This window comes from Pteropus medius, unplaced genomic scaffold, assembly GCF_902729225.1.
Source record: "Pteropus medius unplaced genomic scaffold, Ma_sr-lr_union100, whole genome shotgun sequence".
Taxonomy (NCBI): Eukaryota; Metazoa; Chordata; class Mammalia; order Chiroptera; family Pteropodidae; genus Pteropus; species Pteropus medius.
The window spans coordinates 4,589,736-4,603,633 of record NW_024354499.1 but is presented as its reverse complement, the minus strand read 5'-3'; the positions used below and the strand labels follow the sequence as shown (position 1 = coordinate 4,603,633).

Here is a 13,898-nt window from a genome sequence, read left to right as displayed (position 1 = left end):
ATGTATATTTTTTCTTTAGCCAAATGGGAATGTACCAACTAATTCTAAAGTTTACTTAAAAAATTTTTTCTTCCTCCTCTAAGTGACAGAATTAGTAATTTAGGATTAGCCTTCAAGAAGTCTAGAAAGCATTTTGAAATTAGTGGACTCTCTACTTTTTTTTTCTTCTTTTTGGTAATTTCATTTCATTACAATGTAAGATTTTAGAAATGTAAACCTACAGGATATTTTTGAGAAATTAATATCGTTTTTAAAGACAATTGTCACACCTCATAAATTTAAGTATGTATGCGAATGTGAGGGAACGTTGGATATTTCATAAGTAAAATACTTTTTTGTATGATTTTCTTTCCCCGCTTATACCTTCACTTAGCAGTATGCCTTCTTTCCTATGACTGTCACACCTTTTTATTTTATTAAATGAAATATTTCCTTTATTAACTTAATGAGTCGGTAATTTTCTCACTAAAAGATTTTTCACATTTGCAAATTAGACCTTGGAGTCAGGCCCAGACACCAGCATAGACTCTGAAAGGGTAGGGACAAGGGCAGGGAAGAGTTGCTGGGAAGAGCCAAGCTCTCTGTAGGCTGCTGCAGAGCTGTTCAGGGGTTCTACTGACCTGAACAAGTTTTCCAAGAGAAAGCTTTCTTGCCAGCCTCACTGGAACCTTGACTCAGTCTCTAAGTAACATGAGATAGTCAAAGATAAGGTTTGAAGATTTGGTTCTGTGTTAAGTGGAGCAAGCACCTGATGTTCTCGCGATGCTGAGGCCACTGCGCAACTCCAGGCTGTAGAAACTTAGAGCCTGAAAACCTACTACAGATCTTGGAATCCACAGACAAGTCCAGACAAGGCCTTGTCCATTGTGCTCTATATATCTACTGGTTCCACTTGGCCACACTTGCATTCACGTACTCCTTTCTGTGATGTCAAAAGATCTTCATTTGTGACTCTAAAGAGGCTTCTTGTGTATAATCAATTTGTGTTTGTATCAATGTATTGCAGCAGACTGGGGGCTTCTTGCCCCCCTCCCATGTGTAGTTTTCCTCCTTTATATCAAGCAATGTCTGGGAATTGGGGTGTGTAAACCAATCCCAGTTGCCTTAATGCTAACTCTTGAATAAGTTATATCTTTTGCCACTAGAGAAGTACCACTAAATCATCATCACTAAATAATTTGGCGTGTGTGTGTGTATGTGTGCTTTCTTCTATTACCTTTCTCTGATTATAAAAGTAGTTGTACTCATTTCAAAAGTTTATAAAATGTAAAGAAGAATAAAGCCCTCTTGTAATCTTCCTCTCACTAACCTCCTCAGTTAACATCATAAAGTCGGTGCTTACTGTTGTGTTTTCTATGCATGTTAGATTTTACCCAGTTGAAATCAGACTATATACAAATTTTCTTTTTTAAAAATATTCACACTTGTGCTATTAATATTTTTCATATGTCTAAAAAAATGACTCTAGGAGAACAGTCGTGTTTTTAAAGATATATTGAGTCTCAAATTACATATCTATTTTATGCATTTGTTGCATTTTTAAAGCAATATTAATGGAAATTATTGTGCTATGGCTAATACACTAGTAATTAGTTAGACCAACTGCCTTTAAGCGAAGCACTGAAATATTTGTCTGTAAATAAATTTGCAGTGATAGCTCACTAACTCATCACTGAATGGTAGCTGAATTTCTCCTGATATTTTGTCCTGGATATAGAACGGTGTTTCTTAACCTTTGTTTGGTCACCAACCCTCCAAAAATTCAATGAAAGCTATGCACCTTCTTTCTGGAGAAATGCATATTCACACCAAAAACTAATTGTAATGATAATCAATTGTGATATGCCAGGCACTCTGCCAGCTGCTTTATATGTGTTATTTCATATAATCCTCATAGCAGCACTATAAGGAATGCACTGTTAGCTTCATTTCTGAGATAAAGATATTGAAGCTTTAAGAAAAGTAAGTAATTTGCCCCATGCTAGTAACTGGGGTTCAAACTCTGATTAATTATTGATCTCAAAGCCCATTTCCTCAATCACTGTGCACCGGATTTTAGGAAGCTTATAAATTCCAAAAGCCTGCTGATTGATGTTCATGTTGAGGACACCTTACCTATTGCAATCCAAAGATTTTTATTTGGCAGTGAGGAATGTGTATAATTAATGAATCTTGCTATTTTCGTAACTTATTTAATATGTAAATATCTGTTGAACATTTACTATTTTGAATACCTGTTAGCTTCTGTGATCTGGTCCTTATCCCTAAAGAGTTTACCTGGGAAGACAAGAATGACATAAGACAATGAGAAAAATACAAATATGAAGTCGAATATACTGTAATTAGACATTTCCATAAGCTATACATGAAAATTAATCTTTTTCACACATCTTAATGCAATTGTCATTCTTCGATTCTCTAATTTGTAAAAGGAAAATCAAATCTAAAAGGCCCCTAGGAACCTGGAAGATTCAGTGTGTCATAAAAATGAGGTCTGTAAAGTGAGACTCTGAAAACTAACTATGTATCACATCCAGATTCCTGAGTGGTTTCATCAGCATCATCTGTTAGCCCTAGGGAGCATGCGCAATTAGGAGATTCAAGAATGTGTAGCCAGCTCTCAAACCATGTATCATGGAATAATTCTGTTGAGTTGGACATGTGTAGGCAGAAGAACACCTTGCTCGTCACTGCATTTTGACTCAAGTAGAGTTCCTACTGACAGAGGGGACTGCAATACTTCAAATGATATAGCATAGCCTTGAGTCATTCAGAAGTAGTAGTGATAATCTACCAGCCTTGGATGAAACCCTGGGGCATGGGAAGCTTATTTAAGCTGACCACCTGACAATCAAGGCTGTCAAAGAGAGTGGCTGTAGCTATAATTCAAATAACTGCTTTCTACAAGAGCACATTATGGGAAAGTTGTACATCTGACTTGAACAGCTGCTGTATACAAGGTTATCACAGAAAATGGCTATTGTAAGATATGAAGGCTGGATTGTGTCACGCTTTCTATTAACAGGGCCCTCATCAAGTATTTGTACACTTTTAAAATTTTACTCTTTTAAAACTTTAATCATTTGGGCTATCTGTATGACAGAATTAATTTAGAAATAACATTTGAATTTTCTTTCCAAAGCAAATAGAAACTTAGTGATGCTAATCATGCTATGTAGTTTCTCTTCTCTATTTATGCGTTATTTTTATTTGAAATGTCTAATATAAGAATCTTTTGTGTACAGTTTTATAATATATTTATGCTATATTTTAGTTTAATAAATTGTTTTAAATTTTATTTCACATACTGTTTCTATAATTCCTGCTACTTAACATTATTATGTTAAAAAATAATTGTTTTAAATTTTATTTCACATACTGTTTCTATAATTCCTGCAACTTAACATTATTATGTTAAAAAATAATGTTAGCATTATTTTTTAAAGTGGGGCAAGAATTTTTGTGAAAACCAGTGATGTCTAAGAAGCCCTTAAATGGGAAATATTTTTAAAGAAAAGAAATTCCTATCAGTCTTCATAAATCATCATTTGAATCTATCCAGTTGCAGTTGTATAAAGTAATTTTCTAAACAAGTATTCAAATATCTCGATGGATTTTATTTAATTTCTAAAGAAAAATATAACTCTATAATTTTAAAAATGTATTCCTGGGGGAAAATATAATTGAAAGGAAAACATTTCTTTTCATATTTGCTTTGAGCAGATACTCAAGTTGTTTTTTGAGGTAAATAGTGGATTGCCGTTAAATGTCCATCGCACTCAGGCTTCACAGAGACAACTCAAGACGTAGTAACTGTCCAACTTTTGAATTTGCTCTGTGTGTGTGTGTGTGTGTGTGTGGTAGTGTGTGTGTGTGTGTGTGTGTGTGTGTAGGGGGCTTACACAAGACCTTTTGATTTCATAATAAGCAGGGCTTAGGGACAATAAAACTTGACATTCTTAACTGTTAGTAGGATTTGTCCCTATAGCCCTATGCAGTTATCTTCTCGTTAATGTTGTAGAAGCCAGAGTCATAAACTGAGCATGTACCCAAGGCGCTGCTATAAAGCGCAAATAGCATTCATGTGGCCTCTTTGACCAAAGACTAAATTGGAGGGAAGAGAAAAAGAATTTTTGGAATTGGAATAGAAGTTGAAGTCTGGAAGAAGAATATAACTAGGAGGATGGACATATGCAAATGTTCTCTAAGTTTTTGTAATAAGATTTATTTAGATTGGCCTTTTCATATCTGCAAATACTTCTTTGCTCAAGAGCCAGACACTGGATTGGGGCAGCCTCTGCTGCTGGGGGGTGTGTGTGTGTGTGTTGGCAATAATGCACTCATGAGATAATACAAATAATCAGTGAGGGAATAATTAATGATGTGGCAGGGAATATTTTTTGATAAATGCTTAGGGAATGAGGTGACAGGCGTGAAATTAGAAAATTCCTTCAGCGATCTAAAATATAAATAGCTTTCGGAACTGAAAAGAGTTTCACAGCTGAAGATTTTATTGTGTTGAGAGGAAAAACTTTTTTCTCTCCCCCACTCCCTCCTCCTTTGCAAGTTGTTTGTCCATTCACAAAACAAATACTCTGAAGCCCAGCGCGGCTCATGGGAATAAATTTCAGGTCGAATTAGTACAGTTTCCTTGCTGTCAGGATGCTGGAATTAATGGTGTTTTGATGACACGAATTTTGAAGGGCAGACAAAGAAGCTGAAGGGAGAGAGACATGACTCCTTAGAAGCATGGTCCTCCTCTCCCCCTGCCTCTCTTGTCTTCCCTGTCATCCGTCTGCCAATCTCCCTGTCCATGGTTAGTTAAAGGCGCTTTTTATCCTCTTTTCTTTCCCACAGAGTTTGCCAGATCCGGCCCGGTGCCTGGGTTCCAGGAGGACACGCTGCAGTTGGCCTTCATCGACTTGAGACAAGTAAGTCTTTGTGTTTTTGTTTTTTGTTTTTCTTTTAAGATGTGTGACTGAAGACCATCAGGTCTTAAGGAAAAGGGGAGGGGAGGGGGATTGGCGTTGGCGATTCACACTGGAGACCTAAGGGTTTTTCTCTGTGTTTGAGGCCACCTCTTTTATTTAGCTATCTGGGATCCTTAGCTATGGTGGAGTTAAAGGTTTTGTGGGTAGCAGGGAAGGCAGGAGGTGGGAGGAGGGACCCAGAGGGTAGAGGGACTCAAGTGACCCTCAAGTGATGTGACCCATTGTGCTATAGTTGGCTTCTGCAGACACAGCAAAAAGATAACTCAGCAAACCAATGCTAAGCAGGTGCACTGATGCAGAGACTGCCTGCCCGGAGAACTTTTGTTTGCAGATAATGAGGGCAGCAGCTTTTAAGAAAAATGAAATATTTTACATTCTGGATTGTTGGTTTGGTATGTTGACTTTTTTCTCTTGCCTTAAGTCTTCCGTCCCCTCCTTTGTGGAATATGGTCAGCCATGAGTGACTAAGTGGTCATTTTAGAAGATGAGTAGCAAAGGCCCTAAGCAGTCATGCTAACCTGACAGGCAGTTCTATTAAAGTAATGCGATGAAAGCTGGTCCTTAGGCATACCTGAGCTTTGCAAGCCCATCAGGTAGAAAGAGTCGTCCCACAGGGCTGTTGCCTGCAGACCGAAATGGTGGGTCGGTAGGCCTTGGTGGTTTGGGTATAGAGGAGCAGGATGGGCGGGGGCCTAAAGAGGGAGAAAGTTAACTGGGCTCTGTCAACTCTTCACTCTGAAGATGGATGGGGTTGGATAGAAAGTGTGAATGAAGTAAGAATCAATGACTGATGCTTCTCTCCTATTAAAACAATCTTTTTTTTGGTCTGTTTTAAAAAAGGGCCTGGCTTTGTTTCTCCTGCCATAATGATGCAGTGCCTCTTGTTTTCAGAGCTGACATAGTTTGCATTCTGAAAACTTTTAGATGCCCAGGGTATTTCTTAAAGCTGTAGGACCCCTTGTATCGGTAGTCTCCTTACCACTGTGACTTGATTCATGCTGGAACAGCTTTTAACCCATAATGGATGGCCTGAGCCACCCCTGAATCCTTGTGGATGGGTGGTGTAATCTGTCATCTGATGACAATTCTGGAAAGCTCTGTTAAGCAGAAAACAGAAAATTGTGTCTCTATAGATCCGCCAAAGTTTGAGGATTCAGGCCGCGTCCCAGAAACGTGTGTCAACTTAATATTTTGGGGCTGAGGTGGGGGTTCTCTTACACATAAAGGCTTTCCCAGCATGGTCACAAATGGAGCTGAGTATTTCTTTCTACACTTAAGCCCTTCCACCTGTGGATTTAGCTACTCAACTGAGACATTTAGGTTTTAACCCCTTCGCTGATGTAAGGCTGAAAGACTGGGATTTTGCTTTAGGGTTTTGTGAAATGGATCTGTTGGACTTTCCCCCTGTTTCTTCTCAGACTTCTGAGCCAACTGGCTTTTCTTGGAAAGCAGAAATTGAATTTCGTTGGAGAAACGCATCCAAAGAAAAAAATTTTCCCTTCTCACTATTCATGAGAAGGAAGTGTGGTCATTCTCTCTAGTTGGTGGTTTTGGTCCCTATGGAAAGCAACTAGTGTTCACAGAAAATGTTAACTAAGGGAATGAGTTAGACAGCACAGCCAAAAGAAGGTGAATCTGAGCCGAGGATGAATGCTCAAGTACTTGTGAGCTGTCAGTGAGCATTTCTGTTTATGCTTATGTTCTTATTTTCTATTACATTTCTGTTCTCCAGATCCCTTTATGTTTTAACAGTAGAACCCAAAGTTTCAAAATTTTACTAATAGTGAAAGACTATGCTTCTTCCCATTGAATCTATCACCTAATTTCTATTTATGTCTGTCTCTGTTAAAGCAGCCTAAATTTTTTTTTAACTTAGATTTTTTGAACAACTTTCCTAGCTCTCAGGCTGTAGCTTACTTTTACTAGGCCTCAGGTAGGTTAAACTAGTGTGAGAAAAATTATTCTTCCACACACCATGCTGAAAATATTGATCCTTTTGCAGTTCATTTTAATCATTCTCACAACTTATTTAAAGTGGGCATCTTTTTAAAAGGAAACTGCTTCTTCTGACCTTAGAGATGTTCAAACTATAAATACAAAGCCTGGGAATATGTGTTCAAAGGAGGTATCTTTACCCAAATGAGGCATGATTAAATGTCCTTGAATATGTATCCTTTGCATATACTTTTCAGAATCCTAAAATGGACATGGAATTTGGGGGCTGGGGGCAAATTTTAAAAATCATATAGTATAACCTTTGGCTTGATACTTGAGTTCCTGTACAGCACCCCAGACTGTGCGTAAACATCCTCCTCGAGGAGATCTCACCACCCCGAAGCAGCAAAGTCCACCTTAGGACAATCTGATCATGAGGAAGGTATTTTTTAAGTTAGCTGAAATCTCTCGCACTTAACTTTGACCCTTTGATTCTTTATGTTTTTATTAACACACCCAAATTTGGGGGACAGCCTTTTTATCCTGATTTATTGGCTCCCTATCTGCCAGTAATTGAGACTTTTTCAAATGTAGCATTGTTAATCATTCCTTATTTAGTCCTTATGTGGCTGATTTTATGGACCAAAATTGGAGACTTTACTCCTTTCGGTCTATATTTTTCTCGTAGACATATTATTAACAACAGTTTATTTAGCCTATCTAAGTAAAACGTCTTAGGTTCTGATTCATTTATCCACCTTATTAACTGATTTAAACCATTATGCCCTTTATAAGTCAAAGATAAGAATAAACAGGAATGGCAGCAGTTAAAGGAAGAAGTTAAAATTAAGGCAGGTTATAGGGTGCACACCCATGCAGGAAGGGGATTTTTCCCCAGTCCAGTGAAGCAAAGATATTCTTTTACTGTCACCGAGTATATTTGTCACACTGGTTTATGAGTATATTTATTCTGATCATGCTTTCATGTTCTTTTGCTTTAAAGTAATTCAGACACTATCAATTGGATAATAGTTTTTAAAATATTCAAAACATGGAATATGTGATGAAATCATCTCTCTATAGAGTGTAATAGCAGAGTGTCATTTTAAAGCTATGGAATTTTACTGGGAAGCAAATTAGACGTGGATAGCAAAACTATTCATCCTTTCTCACCTGTCCTGTCTATTCTAATTTTCCTGCTTCTTAAGGAAAAGAGTGAAATGACATTTTGAATATACAAGCTTTCATGATATTTTACATTTGTATAGCACTTCAAAGTTATAGTAAATTTACATATATATCTCACTTGTCAGATTTCTAGGTTTAGAAAGCCTGCTATTAATAATAATGTGAATTAGACAGTACAAATCAAAATCTCCGTCTTTGCTACTTTATACTTTCTGCATTTTCAAGTTCATAAAAGTAGGATAGCAGTACAAGCTCACATTCATATGTTAAATATGTGCATATTTCTGTCAAAATCCAAATTTAGGTTAATGCTAAATCTTGAGAAGCACAATTTAAGGGCCCACTTATTAATTATCTTGAAGTGACATGTACACTTCAACTATTAATATTTGCTGGCCTAAAAGGGTTTATCATTGGGAATTACAATGCAAGGCCAATAGTAGATTCTCAGCAGTTATTCGATTCTTTAACAGTTCTATGGTTTGTGTTTTTCTTCTGCTGTTAAACGTTCAGTAGATAACACTGATGAACACCAACCAGAATATGAACCTCAGTTGCTTTTTATTTTAGTTTATTAAACTCTGAGAGCCTGCTATGAACAAAGCACAACCTAGGTGCTATGGGAATACACAAAGGAATGTAATACAGTCTCTGTCCTCCAGGAGCAAAGAGGTGATCAGCAAATACTTGATTCTGGTATAAGGCACACTGTGATGAGTATTACATTCATAGGTTATAGCCATTGTGTATGTTTCAGTTATTTCTGAAGCTTTTGCTACATAACGAATTACTCCAAAATGCATTGGCTTAAAATGAAAACCATTTATTTAGCTCAAATTTCTACAGATTGGCAATTTACAGTAGGTTCAGCTGAGCTCATCTAGGCTTCAATATCAGTTTTCTAGATTGTCCAGGGATTGCCTTGTCTAGGATGTCTTGGCTGGGCTGACTCTTCTCTGCTCCATGTGATCTCTCATCCAGCCTAACCCAGGCTTATTCACATGGCATCTCGACAGAGTTCCAACAGAGCAAGAGGAAATGTGCAACCCCTTGAGGCCTACACTTGGAACTAGCAAACTCTCTATTCTGTTGGCCAGAGCTAGTCACAAAGCCAGCCCAAATTCAAGGAATGGGGAAATAGATTTCGACTTACACTCTAGTTGGGATATAAGACTTTTATATAAATGATGCGAAATAAACAAAGCAAGTCTAGATCAAGTTTGTGTCTATAAATACAAAGAGGCCATGAAATGGAGGGGTCTTTGTAGACCTGAGTCATTATAAAATATCTCATGGAAAAGGTAGAGGGTTAAACTGAAAGGAAGATAGATATTGATGGGAAGAAGGTACTTAAAGCATAGAAAATAGCTAGTTTTAAGTTTTCTTTAAAAGCGTGTGTATTTGTGTACGTGTTTTGACTTAACCAGGATCTAGACTAACTTTCTTACTTTAAGTATTAAGCTAATTTCTTTAAATCTCCATTTCTTAATTTCTCTTCTTTATTCTTTATTTTTACTGTGCAGCTTCTTCATGTGTCTTTTTTTTTTTTAATGTCTTATGCCTTTCCTCATCAAATGCTGCTTTTTGCAGGCCATGCAGAGACATTTCACATTTCTGTTATTCACATTCATTGTGAGGAACTCCCAACTTCCCCCAGATAATTACATACATTATTTATTTATTTTATGTCTGTTCACCTTACATGTATGACCAACAGGAAAAAGTTTGAGTATGTTCTTTTCTTTAGTAATATCACATTATTTTCTCTTCCTTGGCCCCAACTGTCATTTACTTCCGATATACATAAGTTTTTATAAAGCTGAATGAACTAGGTTGTGACATTGCATCAGATCTCCTGAATGGAGCTTGTTGGCAACGACTCTTATGCAGCAAAGCCATCCCAAGATATCTGCGGCTTTTTTTAGATTGAGCTTGTGACATTCCCTCTAGGCCAGTTATTCCCCAATTTCTAAACCTTCATTCTAAAGTAAACACAGTGCATTTCCATTGCAGGCACTTAACTTGCCTTAAAAACAACTATAGGACCTAAGAGAAATAATTGTATATTTCTTTGGAGATGTTGAACAAATTCTGATGTAAAATCAATACCTTCAGCTGGTCCACATCAGGTGGATAAACCTGAGAATAACTCAAGAACCTAACTATGAAGAACTGCCTCTCCTATTTCCTATCCTGTCTTGATTCCTTTCAATGAAATTTTGGTTTTTGAATCAAATTGCCTTCTCTTCTCTTTTGCCCTGCCCTAAGTCTAATAAACAATATTCTCACTAAGAGGAACCTTCCCTCTGCCAGACTGCTGCTGGCTCTTGTGGAAAAAATCTTAACTTTGCTTAATAATCTCTTATATTTTAGCCTCAGTAGAACACCTGTTTATACCAAAAACTGATTTTGTCTGATACACCACATATCAAAATGATATATAGTCAATGGAATTTCTTTTTTAATGTTTCATCCAGACCAGTCTAAACAACCCCTAACTAGGAGGCCTGGTTCGGAGAAGGGCAGGCGCACATCTTAAAAGGCCTCAGGTGTCAGTCTTCATCCCAACCGTTAAGCTATATTTAACAGGAAGAAAGCCATCTCCCACCTGTACTTCTTAATACTGGTCCTTTACATGCTGGAATGTAACTTGGGGTTTTGGAGAGATAGGAGGTGGCCTGTAGTTTTCCTAAGTATTTACTGAGCAGTTGTCAGTGGAATCATGGTGGAGAAGATGAGGTGTGGGGGAAGGTAGGAGGGGAAAGTTTTAATGAAAGGATATTCTTGGTGGAAGAAAACAGAGTGGTATGTAAGCCCTTTAGTAGTCAAGTGTATGGATCGGTAATGCTGTCAGTAAAAATACTCTCCAAATGCTCCACTGAAATATTTTGTTGACCTTCAGATTGTGTATGATCTTGAATAATAACCTGTAAAACTGGCAGTCATCTGCACCAGAGTCAGAAATCAAACAGTTTGATAACTCATGAAATTGGAACATGACATTCCTGTGACTGATGTGAATGGTGGGGTTGGAAGGAGTGGTTTGGGCCACAAAACATGTTACCTGTATAGAAAAGATTATCTGCACCACTGGTAAGGTAGCATATCTATGTGGGTAGCATGTATATGTAGGTGGAGTTGTTTCAGAGATGAGATCCAGAGTCATTAAATCCCAAAGGCATTTGGTGATCAGAAGAGGATGTAGTAATTAATATATCAGATCACCTGTAGATCTCTTTGCTGATACAGAGCCACTAAAAATTCCTGAAGACCATAGTCCGTGTCTTGACACAGGCACAACACTTGGATGTAGATATAGATAGACCTCCCTAATCAGAAAATATTCATTCATTCCTTCATTCATTCAGCATATGCCTAGCATCGTTACGGTGGGTATAGTGGCATAGTGGGCATAGTGCAGTGAATAAAACATGGTCCTTGCCCTCTTGAAGCTTACATTCTTGTGTAGGTGGCTCATATTTGTAAAACAGGCCTTTTTAACATTCTGCTCTTCCCAAAATCTCTCTTCGGATGGCCCTGGTGCTTCTAGGGGGTGCCACTTTGTCTCAATTTTGATGTTTTGGATTGTCGCTGTATTGTTCAATTTTAGAGACAGCTGCAGAATTTTCTGGAAAGATCCCCAGGACAGAGACAAGTCGGCTGTACACTGATACACAGGCTTTCAGGAAAGAACTTTTAGCTATGGTTTGACCGTCTGGTATAAATAATATGGTCAACTTGAAATACTTTAAAAATCAGTTCTTTGGTTTTTAAAAGCAGGGTTTTCAGATTGTATTGACAAAATCGTTTTGCCTAAATTGTTTTGACAGACACTCATAACCTTCAGTGATACTTCTCACCTCAAAGGACGTTCTAATAGCCAATAACTTCTATTCCCAAGCAGAGGAGAGCTAACACCTCTGGTTCTGTAAAAAATATAAATAGGAACATGTTTGAGAGCAGACTCCACTGAGCTAGACTTTTGACTTCATATAAGCCAAGGTTGGATTGGCATGCACAAGGGTGGACACAGGTGCAAAGGATCTTCAGCTACTGAAATGCTGCTGCAGCCTCTGTAAACCGGATACATCTCTCTACCTTGCTTGGGACATTAGTATCTGGAGCCATCATGGAAAATTTATAGAAGGAATTGCCAGTAACAAGTAACATTTTCTGTGATTTACTGAATATTTTTGATTGATCGGAGGACAGTCTGTTCTAGAATTGCCAAGACTTCGTTTCACCTAATACCAGCTTCATAACTGGGAAGGAAGTGAGCTCAGAAATTCTCAGTGCTTTTTTAAAAAAATTTATTTACCACAGAATCTATTTTTTCTATACCAGGATCTTGTAAACTAATATCTAAGCAGAGTACAATCTTTAGTATAGAAATCATGTGAGGTGTCATATAAGTGCTAGGAAAAGACTCAGATATTTAATGGGTCAAATGGCATCAGAGCATGTTGGGAAGGCTGTTTTCTATTCATTATCCTCTTATTATGGAAATCATTTTAGCAACTCGGAGGTCTAGTTTCTTAAAGTCTCATGGAGGTTTTTCAGGAGCTTGGGAATCAAGATGAGAAGGAACAGGTAGTAGTTGTAGATGCTAACTACACTGAGAAAATGGTAATCATATAAGAGGTAGACTGCTTATTGATTTTTTTTAAAATAGAGAACAGTCGGGATCCTTGAAGGGAAGGTGGAAGGTCTGATGAACTCGACTGTGTATTTTGCAGGGGCTTTGCTCTTCCTCAGAGTGGAAGCACACCCACTTAACAGGAATTAGGTGAGACACTTAGTTGTTTACACAGTTGTGCTTTGTAGAGAGGTAGCTTCTGAGCCATTCTAAGGGTCTTCCCCTTTAGACAGTTGTGTGTTTAGAAATGCTCACTCATGAATGACAAGCACCATGGGTCCTGTCATTGTTCTTAAACTGTATTAATGCAGATATGTGGAGACAAGAGTGGGTGAGGGATGTTCAGTTATCAATAGTTGTGGATAATTTTGGGGATTGCAGGAGACAAAACACGAGGTTTTTAACATACTTTCCCATAATAATACACTGGGTTTAGCCTTTGACTCATGCACCTACCAGGCTAACATTATCTACTGTTACTGTCAACCCATATTGGCATAGTCTTGCATTAGATGAGAAATCTAATCTAAAATTTGGTCAACAGAGTTGTCCAGCACTTCCTTCTTTAACCCAGAGGTAGAGCTCTGCCACTTAGAGGTTCCACCAGAGTATAGAACAGCCTTTTCAGTAGATGCTAGAAGGACCTTTTCTAGAAGTGTGAGTCTAGTCTGTGACAACCCTCCTACCCCTTTGCTCCAGTAGAACAACTGTAACGTTTAATGTGGGCATGTGCCAGCATCGCTTTAGATAGCCTCATAGTGATATCTCTCAGTTCAAAAGCTAGAGTTTCATTCAATTTCAGCTCGTGTGTGAAGAGCTAATAAACATAGCATAGTAAGCCACCTGGCATTTTCCGCCTTAGCCCATGCACAGCCTCGGTGATCCTCTCATGCTACATCATAAGAGACCTAGGTCATCTTAAGAGGCTAAGTGCTAGGCTAGCCTCAGGCACTGGACCATGCTCTGTTTCTCCCAACAAGCCAAGCCTCAGAAACTCCAGAGATTTCTCTCTTGCCTCCAACACACGGCATGAATATGCATACCCACAAACCTGGAATCTGTGAATTTCTGAGACAGGCACATCTTCAGGAGAAAAGACAGGAGAGTCATCACCAGTGAATTTCCCTGGGAGTAACGGGTGTATAAAG

At 38.1% G+C, this 13,898-nt stretch overlaps 1 protein-coding gene across 1 annotated transcript in view; it reads left to right on the top strand.

Annotated features, from left to right (window-relative positions):
- The window catches only part of EXOC6B (exocyst complex component 6B), a 517,527-nt gene that overhangs the window by 371,773 nt on the left and 131,856 nt on the right, over positions 1-13,898 (top strand). The window contains exon 20 of the mRNA XM_039852508.1: positions 4,858-4,931. Within this exon, the coding sequence (XP_039708442.1) occupies positions 4,858-4,931 (74 nt within the window). The remainder of the gene's footprint in view (positions 1-4,857; positions 4,932-13,898) is intronic.